At 41.4% G+C, this 27,221-nt stretch overlaps 1 protein-coding gene across 1 annotated transcript; it reads left to right on the plus strand.

Annotated features, from left to right (window-relative positions):
* The first annotated feature begins 22,460 nt into the window (after positions 1-22,460).
* On the plus strand, positions 22,461-23,063 carry LOC138898413 (uncharacterized). Its single transcript, XM_070184479.1, has one exon. The coding sequence runs from the start codon at positions 22,461-22,463 to the stop codon at positions 23,061-23,063; it is 603 nt and encodes a 200-aa protein (XP_070040580.1).
* The last annotated feature ends 4,158 nt before the right edge of the window (positions 23,064-27,221 follow it).

The following is a 27,221-nucleotide window of genomic DNA, read 5'->3' on the forward strand; positions in this document are numbered from 1 at the left end:
GGTATTATACCGGTCTATCATAGAGATGCATCTGTCTTATTTGATTCAGGCTCCGCTTATTCTTATGTGTCATCTTATTTTGCCCTGTATTTGGGCGTATCACGTAATTCCTTGAGTTCTTCTATTTATGTATCTACACTTGTAGGTAAATCTATTATTGTGGACCGCGTGTATTGGTCGTGTTTAATTGTTATATGTGATTTTGAGACCAGAGCTGATTTATTATTGTTTAGTATGGTGGATTTCGATATTATTTTGGGCATAGACTGGTTGTCGCCCTATCACGCTATCTTTGATTGTTACGCCAAGACGGTGACGTTGGCTATGCCAGGTCTACCACGGCTAGAGTGGAGAGGTACCTTGGATCATGTTCCTAGCAGGGTTGTTTCATTCCTTAAGGCTCAACGAATGGTTGAGAAAGGGTGTGATGCGTACCTAGACTATGTAAGAGATGTTAGTGTTGATACTCCTACCGTGGAGTCAATTCCTACAGTAAGGGATTTACCTGATGTATTTCCTGCGGATCTTCTGGGTATGCCACCAGACAGGGATATTGACTTTGGCATTGATTTGTTACCGGGCACTCAACCCATTTCTATTCCACCATATCGTATGGCCCCAACAGACTTGAAAGAATTAAAAGAACAGTTATAGGAGTTGCTTGATTAGGGCTTCATTCGGCCTAGTGTATCACCTTGGGGTGCTCCTGTCTTATTTGTCAATAAGAAGAAGGATAGTTTTATGTGGATGTGTATTGATTACCGCCAGTTGAACAAGGTTATAGTGAAGAACATGTATCCATTACCATGTATTGATGACCTATTTGATCAGCTTCAGGGTGCCAGAGTGATCTCTAAGATCGACTTGCGTTCAAGCTATCATCAGTTGAAGATTTAGGAGCCAGATATCCCGAACACTGCTTTCAGGACTCAGTACGGTCATTACTAGTTCCTTGTGATGTCTTTTGGGATGACTAATGCCCCAGCAGCATTTATACACTAAATGAATAGTGTATTTCAGCTCTATCTTGATTCTTTCGTCATTGTGTTTATTGACGACATTCTAGTGTATTCCTAGAGTTGAGAAGATCATGAACAACACTTGAGGACTGTGCTTCAGACTTTGAGAGAAAAGAAGTTATATGCAAAATTTTCAAAGTATGAATTCTAGCTTGATTCAGTGGGATTTTTGGGTCATTAGGTTTTTGTGTGAGGGGATCAAGTTAGATCCGAAGAAGATTGAAGCACTGTAGAGTTGGTCCAGACCGTCGTCATCTACAGAGATCCGGAGTTTCCTTGGTTTGGCAGGGTATTATCGCCAATTTGTAGAGGGTTCTCTTGAATTGCTGTACCTATGACCAAATTGACCCAGAAGGGTGCTCCGTTTAGGTGGACCGAGGAATATGAGGCGAGCTTCCAAAAGCTCAATATAGCTTTGACTACAGCCCCAGTATTGGTATTACTTACAGGTTCAGGGTTTTATACTGTATATTATGACGCATCTCGTATTGGTCTCAGCGCAGTGTTGATGCAAGACAGTAGGGTGATTGCCTACACGCCCAGATAGTTAAAGGTATATGAGAAGAATTATCCGGTCCACGACCTTGAGTTAGCAGCTATTGTTCATGCCTTGAAGATTTGGCGGCATTATTTGTACGATGTCCATTGTGAGGTCTACACCGATCACCGGAGTCTACAACATTTGTTTAAACAGAAGGATATTAATTTTCGGCAGCGGAGATGGTTGGAGTTGCTTAAGGATTATGATATCACCATTCTCTATCATCCTAGGAAGGCCAATGTAGTGGTCGATGCCTTGAGTCATAAGGCGGAGAGTTTGGGCAAATTAGCATATTTACCGGTAGTAGAGAGGTCTCTAGCCTTGGATGTTCAGGCCTTGGCCAACCATTTTGTTAGATTGGATATTTCCGAGCCGAGCCGAGTTTTGGCTTGTGTGGTTTCTCAGTCTTCTTTATATGATCATATCAGGGAGCATCAGTATGATGACCCTCATCTGCTCGTCCTTAAGGATACAGTTCAGAACAGTGATGCCAAGGAAATCACTATTAGAGATAACGGTGTATTACGGATGCAGGGCAAGCTATGTGTACCCAATGTAGATGGCTTGCATGAGTTGATACTCTAGGAGGCTCATAGTTCGCGGTACTCAATTCATCCAGGTACCGCAAAGATGTATCAGTACTTGAGACAACACTATTGGTGGAGGCGGATGAAGAAAGACATAGTGGAATATGTAGCTCAGTGCCTAAATTGTCAGCAGGTGAAGTATGAGCATCAGCGGCCAGGTGGGTTGCTTCAGAAGTTAGAGATTCCGGAGTAGAAATGGGAGCGAATGACTATGGATTTCATTGTTGGACTTCCAAGGACTCAGCGAATGTTTGATGTAGTTTGGGTGATTGTGGATAGGCTGACCAAGTCAGCTCATTTCATTCCTGTGATGACTACCTACTCTTCCGAGCAGTTGACTCGAATATATATTCGCGAGATTGTCAAACTTCATGGAGTACCGGTATCTATCATCTCTGATCGGGGTACATAGTTTACATCATGATTCTGGAGGGCAGTACAATGTGAGTTGGGTACTCGGGTGGAGTTGAGTACAGCATTTTACCCTCAGACAGATGAGCAGTCCAAGAGCACTATTCAGATACTGGAGGATATGCTTCGTGCACGTGTGATAGATTTTGGGGGTGCTTGGGATCAGTTCTTACCACTTGTGGAGTTTTCTTACAACAATAGCTACCAGTCGAGCATTCAGATGGCTTCGTATGAGGCCTTGCATGGTAGGCGGTGCTGGTCTCCAGTGAGTTGGTTTGAACTGGGCGAGGCCAGGCTATTGGGTACAGATTTGGTTCAGGATGCCTTGGAAAAAGTTAGATTGATTCAGGATCGACTTTGTACAGCCCAATCTAGACAAAAGAGTTATGCGGATCGGAAGGTTCGTGATGTTACATTCATGGTTAGTGATGCTCCGGGTTTCGCCTATGAAGGGTGTTATGAGGTTCGGGAAGAAGGGCAAGTTGATCTCTAGGTATATTGGGCCTTTTGAGATTCTTGAGAGAGTTGGAGAGGTGGCTTACAGACTTGCTCCTGCCATATCTCAGGCCGGGGGAGGAGCATAGACTCCCGCCGCCCGTACTCCAGAGCCACGGACCCAAGTTGACTATGCCCAAGAGGTTATACCAGTGCAACCATTTATTTCAGTTCTGCCCGAGGCTAGGACAGTAGTTTCATAGGGGGAGCAGCTCAAGCTCGAGAGGTAAAAGAAGTACCACCCTCCCACATTCAGCGGTTTAGCTTCAGAGGATGCTCAGGGTATTCTGGAGGAATGTTACTATATCCTTTATACCATGGGTATTGTGGATTCCGGTGGCATTTCTTTCACGGCATTCCAGCTTAGAGGAGCGGCCTACCAATGGTGGCGGGCATATGAGTTGGATATTCCGGCTGAGGCAACTTCATTTACTTGGACTCAATTTTTTGATATGTTCCTCAGAGTCTTAGAGATGCATGGCACGCCTAGTTTGAGCAGTTGCGCTAGGGTTCTATGACCATGTCGGAATATGCGGTCTGATTCAGTGATTTGGCTAGGAATGCACCAGCCTTAGTTGCTACCATTCGAGAGCGGGTTCGCAGATTTATTGAGGGTCTCCACCCTAGTATCAGATTCATACGGCCCGAGAGCTACAAATGTACATCACATACCAATAAGTAGTGTCAATTGCTAGAAGATTAGAAGGTATGCATATCCGGGAGAGGGAAGAGAGGCTAAGAGACCCCGAGATTCTGGCACATATAATAATTCTCGTGCCCCGGCTGCAACCCATCATGGTAGAGGTTATGTGAGTCTTCCTATTCATTCAGCACTTCCAGCTTCCAGTGGTATTCCGGCTACTCCCAGACCTCAGGTTCCATATTATGAACCGCCAGTGTCTTTTGTACCTCCTGTATAGGGTGCCTTCAGCTAGCAGTCTAGTCGATCAGGCCTGAGCTAGTCCCAACAACCACATCCTCCGAGGTATTATTTTGAATGTGGTGACACTCGTCATATCATGAGGGATTTCCCCAAACTTAGGAAGGGTGCACCTCCATAGGTTTCTCAGGCCCCACCTATTCCATAGGGCCCTCAGGCTTCTCAGGCCATGATTACTACACCAGTTGCCACTCCACCTGCAGAGCCAGCTAGAGGTGGAGGTCGGACAGGTAGAGGTCGCCCTAGAGGGGGAGGTCAGGCCATATATTATGCCCTTCTTGCTAGGATAGAGGCGGTTGCATCCGATTCTGTTATCACAGGTATTATACCGGTCTGTCAAAGAGATGCATCTATCTTATTTGATCCAGGCTCCGCTTATTCTTATGTGTCATCTTATTTTGCCCAGTATTTGGACGTATCCCGTGATTCCTTGAGTTCTTCTGTTTATGTATCTATAACTGTGGGTAAATCTATTATTATGGACTGCGTGTATCGGTCGTGTTTAATTGTTATCAGTGGTTTTGAGACCAGAGCTGATTTATTATTGCTCAGTATGGTGTATTTTGATATTATTTTGGGCATGGACTGGTTGTCGCCCTATCACGCTATACTTGATTATTACGCCAAGATAGTGACGTTGGCTATGCCAGGTCTACCACGGCTAGAGTGGAGAGGTATCTTGGATCATGTTCCTAGTGGGGTTGTTTCATTCCTTAAGGCTCAATGAATGGTTGAGAAAGGGTGTGATGCGTATCTGGACTATGTGAGAGATGTTAGTGTTGATACTCCTACTATGGAGTCAGTTTCTACAGTAAGGGATTTTCTTAATGTATTTCCAGCGGATCTTCCGGGTATGCCACCCGACAGGGATATTGACATTGGCATTGATTCGTTACCGGGCACTCAACCCATTTCTATTCCACCATATTGTATGGCCCTAGCAGATTTGAAAGAATTACAAGAACAGTTACATGAGTTGCTTGATTAGGGCTTCATTCGGCCTAGTGTATTACCTTGGGGTGCTCCTGTCTTATTTGTGAAGAAGAAGGATGGTTTTATGTGGACATGTATTGATTACCGCCAGCTGAACAAGGTTATAGTGAAGAACATGTATCCATTACCATGTATCTATGACCTATTTGATCAGCTTTAGGGTGCCAGAGTGTTCTCTAAGATCGACTTGCGTTCAGGCTATCATCAGTTTAAGATTTAGGAGCCACATATCCCGAAATCTGCTTTCAGGACTCGGTACGGTCATTACGAGTTCCTTGTGATGTCTTTTGGGCTGACTAACACCCCAACAACATTTATGCACTAAATAAATAGTGTATTTCAGCTCTATCTTGATTCTTTCGTCGTTGTGTTTATTGACGACATGCTAGTGTATTCCTGGAGTCGAGAAGATCATGAACAACACTTGAGGACTGTGCTTCAGACTTTGAGAGAAAATAATTTATATGCAAAATTTTCAAACTATGAATTCTGGCTTGATTCAGTGGGATTTTTGGGTCATATAGTTTTTGTGCAAGGGGATCAAGTTAGATTCGAAGAAAATTAAAGTAGTGCAGAGTTGGTCCAGACCGTCCTCAGCTACAGAGATCCGAAGTTTCCTTGGTTTGGCAGGGTATTATCGCCGATTTGTAGAGGGTTTCTCTTCTATTGCTGCACATATGACCAAATTGACCCAGAAGGGTACTCCGTTTAGGTGTACCAAGGAATGTGAAAAGAGCTTCCAAAAGCTCAAGACAACTTTGACTACAACCCCAGTATTGGTATTACCTACAGGTTCAAGGTCTTATACAGTATATTGTGACGCATCGCGTATTGGTCTCGGCACAGTATTGATGCAAGACGGTAGGGTGATTGCCTACGCGCCCAGATAGTTAAAGGTATATGAGAAGAATTATCCGGTCTACGACCTTGAGTTAGCAGCTATTGTTCATGCCTTGAAGAGTTGGCGGCATTATTTGTACGGTGTCCATTGTGAGGTCTACACCGATCACCGGAGTCTACAACATCTGTTTAAACAGATATTAATTTGCGGCAGCGGAGATGGTTGGCATTTCTTAAGGATTATGATATCACCATTCTCTTTCATCCTGGGAAGGCCAATGTAGTGGCCGATGCCTTGAGTCGTAAGGCGGAGAGTTTGGGCAGCTTAGCATATTTACCGGTAGTAGAGAGGTCTCTAGCCTTGTATGTTAAGGCCTTGGCTAACCATTTTGTTAGATTGGATATTTTCGAGCCGAGCCAAGTTTTGGCTTGTGTAGTTTCTCAGTCTTCTCTTTATGATCGTATTAGGGAGCATCAGTATGATGACCCCCATCTGCTTGTCCTTAAGGATACAGTTCAGCACGGTGATGCCAAGGAAGTCACTATTGGAGATGACGGTGTATTACGGATGCAGGGCAGGCTATGTGTACTCAATGTAGATGGCTTGCATGAGTTGATTCTCTAGGAGGCTCACAGTTCACGGTACTCAATTCATCAAGGTACCGCGAAGATGTATCAGGACTTGAGACAACACTATTGGTGGAGGCGGATGAAGAAAGACATAGTGAAATTGTAGCTCAGTGGTGGGTTACTTCAGAAGTTAGAGATTCCGGAGTGGAAATGGGAGCGAATCACTATGGATTTCGTTGTTGGACGTACAAGGACTCAGCGGAAGTTTGATGTAGTTTGGGTAATTGTGGATAGGCTGACCAAGTCAGCTCATTTCATTCCTGTGATGACTACCTACTCTTCCGAGCAGTTGGTTCGAATATATATTTGCGAGATTTTCAGACTTCATGGAGTACCGGTATCTATCATCTCTGATCGGGGTACACAGTTTACATCACATTTTTGGAGGGTAGTACAATGTGAGTTGGGTACTTGGGTAGAGTTAAGTACAGCATTTTACCCTCAGACGAACGAGCAGTCCAAGAGCACTATTCAGATACTAGAGGATATGCTTCGTGCGCGTGTGATAGATTTTGGGGGTTCTTGAGATCGGTTCTTACCACTTGCGGAGTTTTCTTACAACAACAGCTACCAGTCAAACATTCAGATGGCTTCGTATAAGGCCTTGTATGGTAGGCGGTGCCGGTCTCCAGTGAGTTAGTTCGAACTGGACGAGGCCAGGCTATTGGGTACAAACTTGGTTCAGGATGCCTTGGAAAAAGTTAGATTGATTTAGGATTGACTTTGTACATCCCAATCTAGACAAAAGAGTTATGCGGATCGGAAGGTTCGTGATGTTACATTCATGGTTAGTGATGCTCCGGGCTTTGCCTATGAAGGGTGTTATGAGGTTCGTGAAGAAGGGCAAATTGATCTCTAGGTATATTGGGCCTTTTGAGATTCTTGAGAGAGTTGGAGAGGTGGCTTACAGACTTGCACTACCACCTAGTCTCTCTGCAGTTCATCCAGTGTTACATGTATCTATGCTCCAGAAGTATCACGACGATCCGTCTCATGTGTTAAACTTCAGTTGGATAAAGATCTATCTTATGTTGAGGAACCAGTGGCTATTTTGGACAGGCAGGTTCGAAAGCTGAGGTCAAAGGACATTGCTTCCGTGAAGGTTCAATGGAGGGGTCATCCGGTCGAGGAGGCGACTTGGGAGACCGAGCATGATATGCGCAGCTGTTATCCTCATCTTTTCACCACTCCAGGTATAATTCTAAACCCGTTCAAGGACGAACGTTTGATCAAGAGGGGGAGGATGTAACGACCCGGCCAGTCATTTTAAAAGTTATAGCCTCGTTTCCCTATTTACTGCTCATTCTATACTTTATAACTGATATATGACTTGCTGGAGTAATTTGTTTAGGCCCGAGGTTTTGGAATGAATTGGAACACTTAGTTCCAAGTTTAAAAGCTTAAGTTCAAATAGTGCCCGGATGTCGACTTATATGCAAACGACCCCGGAATAGAATTTTGATTATTCCAACAGCTCCGTATGATAATTTTGGACTTAGGGGCATGTTCGAAATTTTATTTGGAAGACCGCAGTTAAATTAGGCTTGAAATGGCTAAAATACGAATTTAAGTTTGCAAGTTTGATCGGGGAGTTGACTTTTTTATATCGGGATCGGAATCTAGTTCTAAAACTTTTCATAGCTCTGTTATGTCATTTATGACTTGTGTGCAAATTTTGAGGTCAATCGGACTTCATTTGATAGGTTTTGGAATCCAATGTAGAAGTTGGAAATTCTTAAGTTTCATTAAGATTGAATTGGGGTGTGATATGTGATTTTAGCGTTGTTTGATGTGATTTATGGTTTCAAATAAGTTCGTATGATGTTTTAGGACTTGTTGGTGTATTTGGTTGAGGTCCCTAGGGCCTCGGGTGAGTTTCGAATAGTTAACGGATCAAAAGTGAGACTTAAAGAGGTGCTGCAAAAGCTGCTACAATTTTCTTTTGCTGGAAATTCGCGGGGCAGAAATCGAACCCCAGAAATCGAGCCCAGGATCGAAGCGCAGAAATTGAAGCCCATAAATCGAGCCAAGGATAGAGGGCGAGGGTCGAGGGCCAGGGTCGAGGGCCAGGATCGAAGCCATGATCGAGGGTAAGGTTTGAGGGCAAGGATCGAAGCCATGATCGAGGGCCAAGATCGAAGCCATGATCGAAGCCCAGGATCGAGGTCATGATCAAGGCCCAGGATCGAGGCAGGATCGAGGGAAGCCTGGGCAGAACTGTAAGTTATAAAGCTGGGGACTTCGTCCCATTTTCCATTTTTGACAAATTGGAGCTTGGGGAGGTGACTTTTGGGAGATTTTTCAGAGAAAACATCGGGGTAAGTGTTCTTAACTCAATATTTGGTTAGATTACCCGAATCCATCATGTTTCAATTGTTATTCCGCATTGATAGGCGTACCTAGTCTTAAAGACTAGGTGCCATCACGACATCCTACGGAGAGAATTTGGGGTCGTGACAAGTTGGTATCAGAGCTCTAGGTTCATAGGTGTTATGAGTCACAAGCAGGTTTAGTAGAGTCTTACATATCGGTACGGAGACGTCTGTACTTATCTTCGGGAGGCTATGGAACTATTAGGAAATATTCACTTCTTTGATTCCTTATCGTGCGCATTTGTTGACTTAGAAGTTCTAAACTATTGTCTTTGTATTCTCTCACAGATGGTGATGACACGCACAACTGGATCCGATGATCATACACCCGTACCCCCTATTGGAGCTGCAAGAGGTCGGGGTCGGGCCAGAGGCCGAGCCAGACCACGTGGTGCAGCCAGAGCACTTGCACGAGCTGCTGCAGCAGAGCCACCAGTAGCTCCAGTTGGAGAACAGGCACCTGAGACGCTTGGTACTACCCCTGCACTTCAGGAGACTCTTGCCTAGTTTTTAGCATGTTTGGTACTCTAGCTCAGGCAGGGTTAATTCCACTTACTCCTGCCATATCTCAGGCCGGGGGAGGAGCATAGACTCTCGCCGCCCGTACTCCAGAGCCACGGACCCAAGTTGACCATGCCCAAGAGGTTATACTAGTGCAACCATTTGTTCCAGTTCTGCCCGAGGTTAGGACAGTAGTTTCAAAGGGGGAGCAACTTAGGCTCGAGAGGTAAAAGAAGTACCACCCTCCCATGTTCAGCGGTTTAGCTTCAGAGGATGCTCAAGGTTTTCTGGAGGAATGTCACTGTATCCTTCGTACCATGAGTATAGTGGATTCCAGTGGCATTTCTTTCACGGCATTCCATCTTAGAGGAGCGGCCTACCAGTAGTGGCGGACATATGAGTTGGATATTCCGGCTGAGACAACTTCACTTACTTGGACTCAATTTTCTGATATGTTCCTCAGAGTCTTAGAGATGCATGGCATGCCAAGTTTGAGCAGTTGCGCCAGGGTTCTATGACCATGTCGGAATATGCGATCTGATTCGGTTATTTGGCTAGGCATGCACCAGCCTTAGTTGCTACCGTTCGAGAGCGGGTTCGCAGATTTATTGTGGGTCTCCACCCTAGCATCAGATCCAATACGGCCCGTTAGCTACAGATGTACATCACATACCAACATATGGTGTCAATTGCTAGAAGATTGGAAGGTATGCGTATCCGGGAGAGGGAAGAGAGGGAAACTAAGAGACCCCGAGATTCTGGCACATATAATAATTCTCGTGCCCCAGCCGCAACCCGTCAAGGTAGAGGTTATGTGAGTCGTCCTATTCATTCAGCACTTCCAGCTTCCAGTGGTATTCCGGCTACTCCTAGACCTCAGGTTCCATATTATGCACGGCCAGTGTCTTTTGTACCTCCTATACGGGGTGCCTTTAGCGGGCAGTCTAGTCGATCAGGCCCGAGCCAGTCCCAACAACCATGTCCTCTGAGGTATTGTTTTGAATGTGGTGACACTCGTCATATCATAAGGGATTTCCCCAAACTTATGAGGGGTGCACCTCCATAGGTTTCTCAGGCCCCACCTATTCTATAGGGCCTTCAGGCTTCTCAGGCCATGATTACTACACCAGTTGCCACTCCACCTGCATAGCCAGCTAGAGGTGGAGGTCGGACAGGTAGAGGTTGCCCTAGAGGGGGAGGCCAGGCCATATATTATGCCCTTTTTGCTAGGATATAGGCCGTTGCATCCGATTCTGTTATCACAGGTATTATACAGATCTGTCAAAGAGATGCATCTATCTTATTTGATCCAGGCTCCGCTTATTCTTATGTGTCATCTTATTTTGCCCCGTATGTGGGCGTATCCCGTGATTCCTTGAGTTCTTCTGTTTATGTATCTACACCTGTGGGTAAATCTATTATTGTGTACTGTATGTATCAGTCGTGTTTAATTGTTATCAGTGGTTTTGAGACCAGAGCTGATTTATTATTGCTCATTATGATGGATTTTGATATTATTTTGGGCATGGACTGGTTGTCGCCCTATCATGCTATCCTTGATTGTTACGCCAAGACGGTGACGTTGGCTATGCCAGGTCTACTGCGGCTAGAATGGAGAGGTACCTTGGATAATGTTCCTAGCGGGGTTGTTTCATTCCTTATGGCTCGATGAATGATTGAGAAAGGGTGTGATGTGTATCTGGACTATGTGAGAGATGTTAGTGTTGATACTCCTACCATGGAGTCAGTTCCTACAGTAAGGGATTTTCCTAATGTATTTCCAGCGGATCTTCTAGGTATGCCACCCGACTGGGATATTGACTTTGGCATTGATTTGTTACCGGGCACTCAACCCATTTCTATTCTACTATATTGTTTGGCCCCAATAGAATTGAAAGAATTAAAAGAACTGTCACATGAGTTACTTGATTAGGGCTTTATTCGGCCTAGTGTATCACCTTGGGGTGCTCCTATCTTATTTGTGAAGAAGAAGGATGGTTTTATGTGGATGTGTATTGATTATAGTGAAGAACATATATCCATTACCATGTATTGATGACCTATTTGATCAGCTTCAGGTTGCCAGAGTGTTCTCTAAGATCGACGTGTGTTCAAGCTATCATCAGTTGAAGATTTGGGAACCAGATATCCCGAACACTGCTTTTAGGACTGGGTATGGTCATTACGAGTTCCTTGTGATATCTTTTAGGCTGACTAACTCCCCAACAACATTTATGCACTAAATGAATAGCTCTATCTTGATTCTTTCGTCATTTTGTTTATTGACGACATTCTAGTGTATTCTCGGAGTCGAGAAGATCATGAATAACACTTGAGGACTGTGTTTCAGACTTTGAGAGAAAAGAAGTTATATGCAAAATTTTCAAAGTATGAATTCTGGCTTGATTCAGTGGGATTTTTGGGTCATATAGTTTTTGTACGAGGGGATCAAGTTAGATCCGAAGAAGATTAAAGCAGTGCAGAGTTGGTCCAGACCGTCCTCAGCTACAAAGATCCGGAGTTTCCTTGGTTTGGCAGGGTATTATCGCCGATTTGTAGAGGGTTTCTCTTCTATTGCTGCACCTATGACCAAATTGACCCAGAAGGGTGCTCCGTTTAGGTGTACCAAGGAATGTGAGGAAAGCTTCCAAAAGCTCAAGAAAGCTTTGACTACAACCCCAGTATTGGTATTACCAACAAGTTCAGGGTCTTATACTGTATATTATGACGCATCGCATATTGGTCTCGGCGTAGTGTTAATGCAAGGCGGCAGGGTGATTGGCTACACGCCCAGATAGTTAAAGGTATATGAGAAGAATTATCCCGTCCATGACCTTGAGTTAGCAGCTATAGTTCATGCCTTGAAGATTTGGCGGCATTATTTGTACGATGTCCATTATGAGGTCTACACCGATCACCGAAGTCTACAACATTTGTTAAAATAGAAGGATATTAATTTTCGGCAGCGGAGATGGTTGGAGTTGGTTAAGGATTATGATATCACCATTCTCTATCATTTTGGGAAGGCCAATGTAGTGGCCGATGCCTTGAGCCGTAAGGCGGAGAGTTTGGGCAGCTTAGCATATTTACCGGTAGTAGAGAGGTCTCTAGCCTTGGATGTTCAGGCCTTGGCCAACTATTTTGTTAGATTGGATATTTCCGAGACGAGCCGAGTTTTTGCTTGTGTGATTTCTCAGTCTTCTCTTTATGATCGTATCAGGGAGCATCAGTATGATGACCCCCATCTACTTGTCCTTAAGGATACATTTCAGCACGGTGATGCCAAGGAAGTCACTATTGTACATGACTGTGTATTACGGATGCAAGGTAGGCTATGTGTACCCAATGTAGATGGCTTGCGTGAGTTGATTCTCTAGTAGGCCCACAGTTCGCGGTACACAATTCATCCAGGTACCGCGAAGATATATCAAGACTTGAGACAACACTATTGGTGGAGACTGATGAAGAAAGACATAGTGGAATATGTAGCTCAGTGCCTAAATTGTCAGCAGATGATGTTTGAGCATCAGCGGCCAGATGGGTTGCTTTAGAAGTTAGAGATTCTGGAGTGGAAATGGGAGAGAATCACTATGGATTTCGTTGTTGGACTTCCAAGGACTCAGCGGAAGTTTGATGTAGATTGGGTGATTGTGGATAGGCTGACCAAGTCAGCTCATTTCATTATTGTGATGACTACCTACACTTCTGAGCAGTTGGCTCGAATATATATTCGCGAGATTGTCAGACTTCATTGAGTACCGGTATCTATCATCTCTGATCGGGGTACACAGTTTACATCATGATTCTGGAGGGCAGTACAATGTGAGTTGGGTACTCGGGTAGAGTTGAGTACAATATTTTACCCTCAGACGGACGAGCAGTCCAAGAGCACAATTTAGATACTGGAGGATATGCTTCGTGCACGTGTGATAGATTTTGGGGGTGCTTGGGATCAGTTCTTACCACTTATGGAGTGTTCTTACAACAACAGCTGCTAGTCGAGCATTCAGATAGCTTCGTATGAGGCCTTGTATGGTAGGCGGTGCCGGTCTCCAGTGAGTTGGTTCGAACTGGGCGAGGCCAGGCTATTGGGTACAGACTTGGTTCAAGATGCCTTGGAAAAAGTTAGATTGATTCAGGATCGACTTTGTACAGCCCAATCTAGACAAATGAGTTATGCGGATCGGAAGGTTCGTGATGTTACATTCATGGTTGGTGAGCGGGTCTTGCTCCAGGTTTCGCCTATGAAGGGTGTTATGAGGTTCGGGAAGAAGGGCAAGTTGATCTCTAGGTATATTGGGCCTTTTGAGATTCTTGAGAGAGTTGGAGAGGTTGCTTACAGACTTGCACTACCACCTAGTCTCTCTGCAGTTCATCCAGTGTTACATGTTTCTATGCTCCAGAAGTATCTCGACGATCCGTCTCATGTGTTAAACTTTAGTTCACTTCAGTTGGACAAAGATCTATCTTATGTTGAGGAACCAGTGGCTATTTTGGACAGGCAGGTTCGAAAGCTGAGGTCAAAAGGCATTGCTTCCGTGAAGGTTCAATGGAGGGGTCATCCGGTCGAGGAGGCGACTTGGGAGACCGAGCATGATATGCGCAGCTGTTATCCTCATCTTTTCACCACTCCAGGTATAATTCTAAACCCGTTCGAGGACGAACGTTTGATCAAGAGGGGGAGAATGTAACGACCCGGTCAGTCATTTTAAAAGTTGTAGCCCCGTTTCCCTATTTACTGATCATTCTGTACTTTATAACTGATATATGACTTGCCGGAGTAATTGGTTTAGGCCCGAGGTTTTGGAATGAATTGGAACACTTAGTTCCAAGTTTTAAATCTTAAGTTCAAATAGTGACCGGATGTCGACTTAGGTGCAAACGACCCCGAAATAAAATTTTGATTATTCCAACAGATCCGTATGGTAATTTTGGAGTTAGGGGCATGTTCGAAATTATATTTGGAAGACTGCAGTTAATTTAGGCTTCAAATGGCTAAAATACGAATTTAAGTTTGCAAGTTTGATCGGGGAGTTGACTTTTTGATATCGGGATCGGAATTCAGTTCCAAAAATTTTTATAGCTCCGTTATGTCATTTATGACTTGTGTGCAAAATTTGAGGTTAATCGGACTTCATTTGATAAGTTTCGGCATCGAATGTAGAAGTTAGAAATTCTTAAGTTTCATTAAGATTGAATTGGGGTGTGATATGTCATTTTAGCTTTTTTTGATGTGATTTATGGTTTCAAATAAGTTCGTATGATGTTTTAGGACTTGTTGGTGTATTTGCTTGAGGTCCCGAGGGTAGTTAACGGATCAAAAGTGAGACTTAAACAGCTGCTGCAAATGCTGCTGCAATTTTCTTTTGCTAGAAATTCGCGGGGCAGAAATCGAGCCCAGGATCGAAGCCCAGAAATCGAAGCCCATAAATCGAGCCTAGGATAGAGGGCAAGGGTCGAGGGCCAGGATCGAAGCCATGGTCGAGGGCAAGCTTCGAGGGCCAGGATCGAAGCCATGATCGAGGGCTAGGATCGAGGCCATGATCGAGGGCAGCCTGGGCAGAACTGTAAGTTATAAAGCTGGGGACTTCGTCCCATTTTCCATTTTTGACAAATTGGAGCTTGGGGAGAGGTGATTTTTGGGAGATTTTTCAGAGAAAACATTGGGGTAAGTGTTATTAGCTCAATATTTGGTTAGATTACCCGAATCCATCATTGTTTTCACCATTTAATTAGTGTTTTGAGATTAAAATTTGAAAAAAATTTAGTAATCTCATATAAACAAATTTTTGAGATTTTGGTGTCGATTCAGAGTCGGATTTGAGTGGAACTGGTATGGTTGGACTCGTAATTGAATGAGTTGTCGGATTTTGTGAGTTTTGCCGGATTCCAAAATGTGGGCCCCACGGGCATTTTTGAGCTAATTTCGGATTTTATTGAAAAATATAGTATTTTCTTATGAAATTGATTCCTATAATTTTTGTTGACTGCATCGAATTATTTTGGCTAGATTCGAGCCATTCAGAATTGGATAATCGAGGAAAAGGCTTACTAGTGAATTAAATTAGAGCAAGTCGAGATAAGTGACTTGTCTAACCTTGTATGGGAGAAATTTTCCCTAGGATTGGTATTGATGTGTTGATAGTCGTGTACACGAGGTGGCAAGTGTGTACACGGGCTAAATGTGAAAGGTTATATTTTTTAAATTGTGTAAGAGCATTGTTGCATATTAATTAAATTATTTTATTCTGTTATATTCATCATCATTAATATATTTTTGTACTTTAAATTTGCCTGACCTGTTCCTGCTAAGTGTTTTACCCGTTTAGCTCAAACTTGATTTCTTTTATTATGTGAATTATTTGAAGGTGAAATTTCTTTAATTTAAATATTATTAATATGAAGTATTTGATTTTTTTAAAATTTGGAACTGAGGCAACGTATTAAATTTTTTTAAATATTATGTGAGATTTATTCCCGAATATTTTGTGAGATTTTATACTCATTGTGATTGAGTCGTGAGCTTCCTGTTGTGAAAAAATATTGTTGATATTATTTATTTTGGCAAATTGAAATATTTGAGCACTTGACGTGCAGATTATGATGTATTGTGATATTGATACATATGCGGCAGTATAAGGTCTGGGTGTTGAAACGCATGTGGTGAGATAAGGGTGGTTTGATACGCGTGGCTAGTAGGGGAACTACTAGAAGTCATGCGGTGTGATAAGGGTGGCTAAAACGCGGGATGCTATTTTGGAAAAAATATTTTCTTTAAAATAAATTGTGAAGGCTTCCGCGGTGATATAAGAAAATGAGATATTATAAATTTATTTATGATTTGGGACTACGAGGCGGTACCTCGGGAGTGCCCTTGTTGATATTTCTTTATGGTTGCATTTGCCATTGATTATTTTCGTGATTTTCCTAAAGTGTAAATTTTCTGTTTTCTTTCCACGAGGTATTATTTGTCCTTATTTGTGTGTAATTAAAGGGTGACATACTACTTGATTCATTTTTACTGATATTTTATTATTATTATTATTATATTGTTAAATATTTTACCTTGCCTTTTATTATTTACAGTAGGGCCTGACCTGATCTCGTCACTACTCTACCGAGGTTAGGCTTGGCACTTACTGGGTACTGCTGTGGTGTACTCATACTACGCTTCTGCACATCTTTTTGTGCAGATCCAGGTACATCCTACCAGTCCAGACATTAGTAAGCTACCCGTGTACGGAGACTTCGAGGTATATCTGCCAGCGTACGCAGACTCCGGAGTCCCCTTCTATCCTTGTTATGTTGCTTCCTTATTTTCTTTAGGCTCTGATATATAAAAACATTGAGGATAAATTCTTAGAAGCTTGTGACTTATTTCTACCGGGTTTTGGAAGTTGTAATTATGTGGATTGCAGATTTATTTATTTCATGTTTCAATTGTTATTCTGCATTGATAGGCTTACTTAGTCTTAGAGACTAGGTGTCATCACGACATCCTATGGAGGGAATTTGGGGTCGTGACATTGTGACCCTAAACCCTAGATAATAGTGACCATAAACCCTAGGTACTGATTTTAGAGAGGGTGGGGTGGGGAGCAGTCTGGGTAAGATGTGAAAAATAGAAATCCAAACACGCAAGCACAATTGGCAACGTCATTAGTTACTAATCTTAGCCTTTCCACTGGTTTCCTCTTACCACTAAAATGGTACGAACATAATTAACCTAAGGTTGTGGTTAAAATCTTACAAGTGTAGTCAAACGACATCGTACATACATACATCATACATGCATGCATGCTTGGATCGGTTTGGAATCATAAGCGTCACAATCTTTGCAAGAATAAGTTATAATTTGAAATAACCTTGATTATGGTCACACTAGTGACTTCTAATTTCTATTTTTTGACAATATTCTACCGGCTACGGATTCGGGCGAACAAGTAGTTTTTGCTCAAATAATTTATTTGTGTTAAGAATTCATTGAATGTGTACAAAAATTATATTTAGAACCTAGTTATTAATACTTAAAGTCTTCGTTCTAAAATTTAGAACCCATAAGATTAAAATTTTGGTTCTGCCTCTAGTAACTAGTACAATAATGGAAATTTTACCTCATATAGCAAAACTTTATATCCTATTTATTATAAATAAAAACCCTTTTAAAATATTATTTTCTATAACTACCTTTTAGTTTTTATATCAAAATATATATTTATGGTCACTTCTTATCGTTAAGCCATTAAATACGCTGTCTATTATTTTTCTCTCTTATTCTTTCAGATTATTCTCTCCCAAAATTATCGTATCTTATTTCTCTCTACACGATCTCTCTCTCACAACGCCATTGTCTTCCCCATTGTTGAACCACAATTCTCCTTTATTTGCAGGTTCTCTCTCTAAATTTGTTTCAAACCCTAGATCTCGATTTGCTGGATTTCATCTCTGTTAACATGAGTTTCAAAATATCTTGATCAAAGTTTATGATATGAGTTGTATCTTTTTCCAAAGTGGAGCGGACATGGTCTGTTCATAGCTGAATTGATTTTGAATGTTGACATGGAAGAGGAAAGGACAGAGAAGAGGGTGGCAGCGGCAAATGAGATTAGGATTATGTTTGAAAAAATGGGTTAAACCATTCACATATAACAATGGAATTATATTTGCCGGTTCATCAACAACCATTGAAGCCGAAAGGAGAACAAAAATATGTAATGACCCTAATTGTAGATGTATTTATATGTATTCGGGTCCGCATACATTGATTTTTAGTTTTTACAGTGGGTTTCTCTTCTTGTATTTAGATATATTTATGTATTCGATAAGGCATACACTGATTTTTATTTTGTACAGTGATTTTTGACTATTGTATTTAGATGTATTTATATGTATTTGAGTTCATACAATAATATTTTTAAATACATTGTTAGTTCTATCATTTTGATGTTATTCATCAATTAGTTATGCATTCAATGTAACTGTATTCATCTGTATTTTCGACCTAACTGTATCCATCTGTATTTAAAACAACAATACAATGAAATACAGTAAAATACTCTCAATACAAATAGAAAGTCAATTAATACAAAAAATGAAATATACTCAATAAAGTAGTAATACCATAAATTAGGAATAAATAAAATATTGTGAATATAAAAATAAACTTGAATACATTGAACCCAACTGTTAGATACAACAGAATACAAACACTAGGTTTATTATAAAATATGCATGCAGTAGGTTACTATTACAAGTTGTATCTTGCATAAATACATGATGTATTCATATACAGAAAATCGAATTTCAAAGTATTTCTGTAGATACTTGTATCAATTCCGAGCAGAACCTCGAACAATGTCAGGAAAAAAAAAATTCGAACTGTATCAGAAGAAAAGTGGGACTGAAACTCTGAAGAATGCTCTGTTTTTTTGTGTTTAGCGTCTCATAAATCTTCTCATTAATTGGATTGATAATGTTGTGTGTTATAATTGATTCAGGTGAGTTATATTATGAGTGTATCTCGTTAAATTAACAGCTTTCCATTATTAAACAACTGAAGAGACCTATTATTACTTTTTATTCATGAATTAATGTGAATACAACGGCTGACAGCTGGACTACCTTGTTTTTTGACCCATTTTTGCTACTATATTCATGAATACAGTAGCTTGAATAAATTGAATACATTACCATAACAACTAAAAGGTAGCTACATAAAGTAATTATGTATATGATAGCTATAGAAAATTAATAGCCACTAAACAATAATCATTTCTGAAAATTCCTCTACAATAATTATTGAATTTAAGCCCATATACAAGGTAGAGCCAGTCATATTCGGCCCAATTTTGGTATTCAAATTGTGAAGTTAAACACCTGCTGATTATTCTCAGATTTTTGGATTTTTATTTCACATCGTATGCATGGATTGTTCTATGATCACTCAACTTTAATATTGAATTGAACAGAAAGTATGCAAATTTTTGACCGTGACCGAAAAGTTGTAACTTTCAGACTTTAACTAGGCTTTATTTTTTTAAAATCTTATAACTTTCTTATACATATATCAACTCATTAAGAAAATTATATATTTCTAACTAACAGGTGATGAGCTAATCCTAGAGTAAAATAATCATAATTTTAACTATATATATATATAAATTAGTAATAATTATTGACGGATTAATAAATAAATATAAAAAAAGACTCATTGAATTGCTCCGTCAACAGTAGTCATTGACTGAGCATATACTCCTTCTGAAAGTTACACTTGGTCAACAGTAATAATGAGAATTATTCTTCCAGCTCCTAGGAAAACATATATAGGATTTAAATAATTAAATTTTAATAAAATCCACATAGCGCATATGCATGCATGCTTGTTGAACAGGCTGGTTTGGATCATAAGCATCACAATTTTTGTTATAATATATTTATATTTTGAAATATTGTTCTGAATTCTGATAAAGCAATTAAGCTGCCAGTCTACAGTATCCTTTCACATTAAAACTTCAACTTTTCAACTTAATTATTGCTTCTTCCGGTTCACTTTAATTGATTTTTTTGGGTTTTTTTTGTGGTCCACAACAAGAAGGAATTAACTTGAAATTTTGAGTAAAGTGTCTAGGAGTATTTGTTGTATTTTCAATGAATAAATTAAAGTTAATATGTTTAATTTTATTGTTAATTAATACTAAAAGATAAATTTCTTAATATGTGTGAAAACAACAAAAAAATCAATTAAAATAGACCGGAGGAATTACTATTTCTTTATTTACCGCATTTGATTGTCACATGTCCGTAATCTGGACAATGAATTAGTTTTCTACCATTATGTACATTATATTATGAAAAGTAAATTAAAAACAAACACATTGAGACCAAGAAATATAGAGTGAAATAATTAATGCAATAACCTTAATTCTTGTACTCGCACTCGATAGCTGTTGCTTATTAAGATATTTTCTACGCCCTTTTACTTGTTCGGTTTGCGTTTTGCACTTTCGGCCTTAAGGAAGCATCAAAATTTTCCGCTAAACTTATATAGGGTAAAATATGCTATGTTACGTGGCCGTCCAAAAGAGGAACACGTGGAACCTAAGACGGGGATAGCCAAAATCAAAGGCAACGGTCCCGTCTGTCACCGCAAAGAATAACGCTCATAAGGATGCAATAGATACTCTTCGCCGGTGGCATTTAATGGAGAATATTTCACAGCATCAAGTACGTTGCCCGTTATAAGGAATTTGGTATTTATGCTCAGTGTTGCATCTTCATCAACGGCCCTCATAATTGACATTAAAGAAGGGCACGACTCTAGGACCTCCTTTCCTAGACGTATCTATAAATAGTGAGTTTTGTTATCATTGTAAGGACACGAATTTTCTGACAAACTAATACTACAATCTACTCAAAGCTCTAATCAATTTTACCTTCTTGTTTTCTGTTCTTGTTCTTATTAATGTTGCGCCTGGAGGCTTCACTACCAAAGTCTTTATTTCCGTCATTTTGTCTTCCTATCAAGGCTAAATGTTATATATTTCATCAATTATCTTGTTATTTCAGGATCAAATTAATTCACTTGTCTAGAAACTACATATAAATTCAATTGTACCATTTTACGGGTAAACAGTTTGGCGCCCACCGTGGAGCCTAGACAACCGTGCAATTAAGTTGATCCTTGCCTTTTTTACTAACGTGTTTTGATTATTTTGTCTTAGAAGAAATTATAAGAAATGGGATATAACGGTGTTAACAACACGCACAATCCCGAGGTTCGAAGGGATCAACCTCATTTCGAGGACTCAATCAGTGACACCCACAACGAGGGAAATACCGCCACGCCGGTGCATGGCAGGCAATATCCTCGACATATTTGGGAGACAACTCCCGATAATGCTGAGGAGGAATATGTCGTTGATGCGGTAAGGGTCCTACAAGAACAACATGTGATCATTCTAGGCCACCTCACGCGACAAGATAAGGTTATGACGGTATTGAAGCAGGCGTTATCGGGGGCTTCTAATAATGCGAATAGACGAGATTCGGTTCCTCCCGGCGCTCTCGCAAATCAAGCAACACAGAGGGTCGACAACAACACCCCGAGGGGCAAAGTTTGCTCTGATGGGGCTGGGGGGAGCGGATCTGGTCCCAATAACGAAAATGATCCCTTTCAAGAATGAACTCTTACGGTTTATGAGGGAAGTGAACACCCGCATGGACCGAATCCCTGGCACACCAATGGTGCTGAAAGGTTCGGAATCAAAGAAGTATACTCAATTGCCATACAAGCCAAGTGCGGCACCAGAATTAATCCTGAAGCGGTTTAAAATGCCTGATGTGCCAAAGTATGACGGAACTTGAGACCCTCAGGAGCATATTACCACCTATACAATGACGGTGAAGGGAAATAATTTAGCTCCTCACGACATTGAATCTATTTTGCTGAAGATATTTGGAGAGACTCTCACGAAGGGAGCATTGACGTAGTATTCACTGTTACCCGAGCATTCCATAGACTCCTTTAAGATGCTCGTGGACCCTTTCATCAAGGCTCATGTCAGGACCAGAAAAGTATGGGCTCGAAAGGCCGACATATTCAGAATTGCGCAAGGAGAGTCCGAGTTGCTATGAGAGTTCGTTACTTGGTTCTAGAAGGAGAGATTGTTGCTCCCGGCTGCCCTGGATGAATGGGCGGTTGAAGCATTCACCAAGGGACTGAATCTAAGAAGTTCAGACGCTTCCCGAAAATTGAAAGTAACCATGTTTGAGTTTCAAGAAACAACTTGGGCGGATGTCCACAGCCGGTACGAATCAAAGATAAGGATCGAAGATAATCAGGTTGGCTTTCCATCGTCGACAAAAGGATGGGAAAAGAACAGATAAAAATGAAAAGACAATTTCCAAACGGACAGACGGTCTTCGAGGGGCCGATTTTTGCCCTACGTACGGACCGAAGGCCGCGACAGAGGCTTCCGATCGGCGGACAGGTTCGCCATCGACAGAAGATCTGATCGCGGTTGGAACAATAGATCATTCCAGGGTAAAGAAGCGCCAGGGGCACGAGATCCTTCCTACCCCAAGCTGTTAGAATATAATTTCAACGTCAGTGTAGTGGAGTTGGTGTCAGCCATGAGAAAGGTCAAAGAAGCACAATTCCCAAAACCAATGAGATCTGATCACAGCCAGAGGGATCCCAATTTGTGGTATGAATACCACGGGATGAATGGCCATCGGACAGGGGACTGTCGACACCTCGGGGAAGAAGTGGCAACACTGTTGAAGAATGGTCTCAGAGAATTCTTGAGTTGCCGAGCTAAGAACAATTATTGTTGTAACCGGGACAACGCGAAACCCTCAAAAGCAGGAGAAGATCCCCTACGCCAAATGATTAACATGATCTTCGGGGGGAACGAGATCAACAAGGTCACCTTTTCGGCAGCAAAAATAACAAAGGTATCAATAACCCATAGCAAAAGGCTCCAGGAAGTCGCCGAAGAAGATATAACTTTAACGGAAGAGGACACAGACGGATTGTTGGTGTCGCACAACGACCCACTGGTAATTTCTTTAAATGAGCAAGATTTTAAGATTAAATGTGTGCTAGTGGATCCAGCAAGTTCGGCCAATATCATACAATGGAGAGTATTGGAACAAGATAAACTCACCATAAGCATCATTCCGGCCACAAAACTCCTCGCCGGATTCAATCTCGCCAGCGTGACAACCCGATGAGAGATTTTGTTACCCACAAATGCCGAATGAGTAATGAAAACAACTCTTTTCAAAGTGGTAGATGGTGATATGGGATATAACATTATTCTGGGAAGGCCGTGGTTGCACGAAATGAAAGTTATACCATCAACATATCATCAATTGCTGATGTTTCCAATTCCCGAAGGAGTTAAATAGATAAGGGGTGACCAACCGACAGCAAGGGTGATGAATGCAATTTCGATCTCTAGTAGCAAAGGAAAGGAACACACGGCATAGCAATTACATGAACCGGCGCTCGCTCCCGAACTAGATGAAGTCAGCCCGGGGGCAGAAACGTCAGAATTTTATTAGGCCGAGATATTTCCAGGTTCTAGAAGAGACGGATGCAATGAAATCCACAGCGGAAGAGCTTGAGCAAGTTTCGTTGTTCGAAGAATTCTTAGAAAAGAAATTCCACTTGGGGACAGGACTACTGATAAGTGGGAATTTTGATTACTTATTAGCGCCTTTTAGCTTTTGTTCTGGTCCAAAAGTGTCTAATTGTATTCTCGAAAACTAATGAAATATGCTTATCTGCAGGAGTATTGGAAAATAAGCCACTACAATGAAATCCAACTCAAGAAGAAGTGATCTGAACAAGAATAAAAATCAGGCACAAAAGCTCGAGTGCGGACCACAGATTTCTATCTGCGGCCGCACAATTATTGTGCGGCCGCAGAAGCTACGTAAGAGCCAAATTTCTAGAGAGTTTCATTTCAAGCTCAAGAAGAAATGTAGACCGCACAATAATTGTACGACCGCAGAAACAGTTATGCGACCGCACTCAGGAAATATGCGGTCCACAGAAGAGCCCAGTGCGGCCGCACCCAGAAATGTGCGGTCCGCAGAAGAGCCCAGTGAGGCCGTACCCAAAATTGTGCGGACCGCAAAACATGAGAGATGCGGCCGCAATCCAGAATTGTGCGGCCGCAGAATCAACTTCTGTCAAGATCTGAAGAGAAGTGCAGACCGCATATATAATTGTGCGGCCGCAGAACCTCCGAAAGGGCAATTTTGTTCGAAAATTCCAGCTTTGTATAAATAGACTAGTTTCACGAAATTAGGTCAAGTTTTGAATATTAAAAGTTCTGTAGCCGTTTTTCTTTACCTCTTTAGGCAATTTTAGCTTACTTTGGTGATTTAACATTGGATTTTTATCTTTTAATCTTGCAATATGAGTTTTATCATCTTTTCTTCTCTTATTTCCTCTATACCCATTATGAGTAGCTAGACTTTTAGCTAGGGTTGTGACCCAACCCTAGTGTGTGAACCTAATTGGTGTTTGATTTATGACTTGTTTACGGTTGGGTGTTTATTATTTAATCTTGTTCTTGACTTTAATTATAGAATTAATGGTTGCAGATATTAGTTATGCCCATTTGACTTGGTCTCTATTTGAGAAAGAGAGACTTAGTGAAGGAAAACTTGGCTAACAAGAACTTGGGATAAAATGAAGAGATTGATAGTCCATATTAAAGGGTTGAACCTAGAGATAGTAAAACCCTACTTGAGCATTTTATCAACTGTTTTGTTCAATACTCATTTGGAGTTGAGAAAGCCAAATTGGGAAAAATCACTCTCTTTCCGAGAGGTATTGAGTGGGTATTTGAGTATTGATTGCTATAATACACCCCGACCAACAAAACAAGCTTTAAAGTTTACAACCCTTTAGGCAAACACCTAGGTGAAGGTCATACCCCTAGTACTTTTTATATATTTGAAAACCATCCAAAAATAATATTCTCTAATTTTATATCTTTAGACTTGTAATCCTTAACGTAATTTTAGAAGTAAAAACAAAACCATATTTGTGGAAGTGCAACCAAGATACTTCACGTGCTTTATCCAAATATATACCACTAATCCCATCTAAGCTCCATATGGATTTGATCTCGACTCCTTGTTGGGTATTATTACAATTGACCGTTTAACAACCCCGAAGAGAGGTGTGACTTGGACGAGATCAACTGCATCCCGAGCTCAGGTCTGGATTTATTAAATTTCTTAAATATAATGTCGATTGTTTTGCATGGTCGCATGCGGATATGACAAGTATCCCGACGGAGGTAGCCGTACACAAGTTAAGTTTCGATCCCAACGTACCTCCGGTAAGACAAAAGAAATGCCCTATTGCCGAAGCCAGGAATAAATTCGTCAAGGAAGAGGTAACTCGCTTACTTAATATCAGTTCGATCTGAGAGGTAAAGTATCCAGACTGGCTAGCTAATGTAGTAGTAGTTCCTAAGAAAAACAATACATTTCGCATGTGTGTACATTATAAAGATTTGAATAAGGCGTGCCCGAAGACTCGTTCTCACTGCCAAACATCGATAAAATGATTGATGCTATGACCGGGCACTAGTTAATGAGTTTCCTCGATGCTTATTCCGGGTACAATCAAATTAATATAAACCCGAAGGATCAGGAAAAGACTTCGTTTATAACAAATTCCGGTACATATTGCTATAATGTGATGCCATCCGGGTTGAAAAACATCAGAGCCACTTATCAACGGCTCCGATGTTTGAAATACAAATAGGAAAAATTATGGAAGTTTATATAGACGTTATTCTCATTAAGTCGTAAAATTCAGGTGATCACCTTAACATCTGCAAGTAAATTTTGACATCCTAAGAAAGCATAAGATGAAACTTAACCTCGAGAAATACGCGTTCGGGGTCAGCTCTGGTAAGTTTCTGGGATTTTTGGTATCGCAAAGGGGAATTGAGATAAACCCCGATAATATCAAGGCCATCGAAGACATCCCAGACCAACTGTCAAGCGTGAAGGAAGTCCAAAGGCTCACGGGGAGATTGGCAGCTTAGAGCAGGTTTATTTCCCGGTGAAAAATGTCATAGTTTCTTCGCACTGATCAAAAAGAAAAATAATATCTAATGGACCCCGGAGTGCCAGCAAGCTTTGAGAGATTTGAAAAAGTACTTGTCAAGCCCGCTGTTGCTTTCGAAACCAAAAGAAGGTGCAACGTTGTTAGTCTACCTCGTGGTCTCAGAAGTCGCAGTAAGTGCAGTTTTAGTCCGTGAGGACGAATGTACGCATTCTCCCATTTATTACGTTAGTAAAATTTTAACGGGAGCAAAAACTCGCTACCCCCATTTAGAGAAACAGGTCTTAGCTCTCGTAGTCGCCGCTCGGAAGCTGAAGCCCTACTTCCAATGTCACCTGATAGTCGTGGTGACCACTTTCCCTTTGTGGAACATCCTTCACAAACCCAAGCTCTCGGGTAGATTGGCCAAATGGGCCGTCGAAATGAGTGGGTTTGATATAGAATATAAACCAAGGACTGCAATTAAGTCACAAGTCTTGGCTGACTTTGTGGCCGATTTCAGTTCGGGATTGCTGCCTCTGGCAACCAAAGAGGCAGTAATGGTGTCGGAATTGACATCGGGGGTTTGGACCTTATTTATGGATGGAGCTTCCACCATAAAAGGGTCTGCGCTTGATATAGTATTAATCACGCCTTCGGGGGAAACCCTAAGTCAAGCCACTAGAACGGTCCATTTAACTAACAATGAAGCAGAGTATAAGGCTTTGATTGCAGGGCTCAAACTGGCCCTGGGACTTGATTCCGAGGTCATTGAAATCAAATGCAACACACAGTTGGTGGTAAATCAGGTCTACGCGATCTTCGAAATCAATGAGGAGTGCATGCAACAATATGTGGTAAAGGTCCAAGATCTGTTGGCGCGATTTTGAGAGTGGTCGATTAATCATATCCCAAGGGAAGATAATGCAGAAGCGAACGCATTGGCTAACCTTTAATCATCGACAAAAATAAAGGGATCAGAGTCCAGGACGGTAGTACAACCGATGAACCCGGTCCTGGATACAGATAGCTACTATGATGTAAATGCAACTAATTTGGTCTGGAACTGGAGGAATAAAATTATCGATTATCTCGAGCACGGGAAGTTTCCCTAAGACTCCAAAGTGTCCCGGGCGCTGTGCACCAACGCAACGTGGTATAGCTTCAAAAGAGGCCAACTGTATAGAAATTCTTTCCAAGGCCCGCTGGCCCGATGCTTGGGGGCATCCGAAGCTAACTATGTTTTGCGAGAAGTCCACAAAGAGATATGCGGCAATCATTTGGGCACAAATTGCTTACTGCTGAAATTGGTA

The sequence above is a fragment of the Nicotiana tomentosiformis genome, chromosome 9 (genome assembly GCF_000390325.3).
Source record: "Nicotiana tomentosiformis chromosome 9, ASM39032v3, whole genome shotgun sequence".
Classification (NCBI taxonomy): domain Eukaryota; kingdom Viridiplantae; phylum Streptophyta; class Magnoliopsida; order Solanales; family Solanaceae; genus Nicotiana; species Nicotiana tomentosiformis.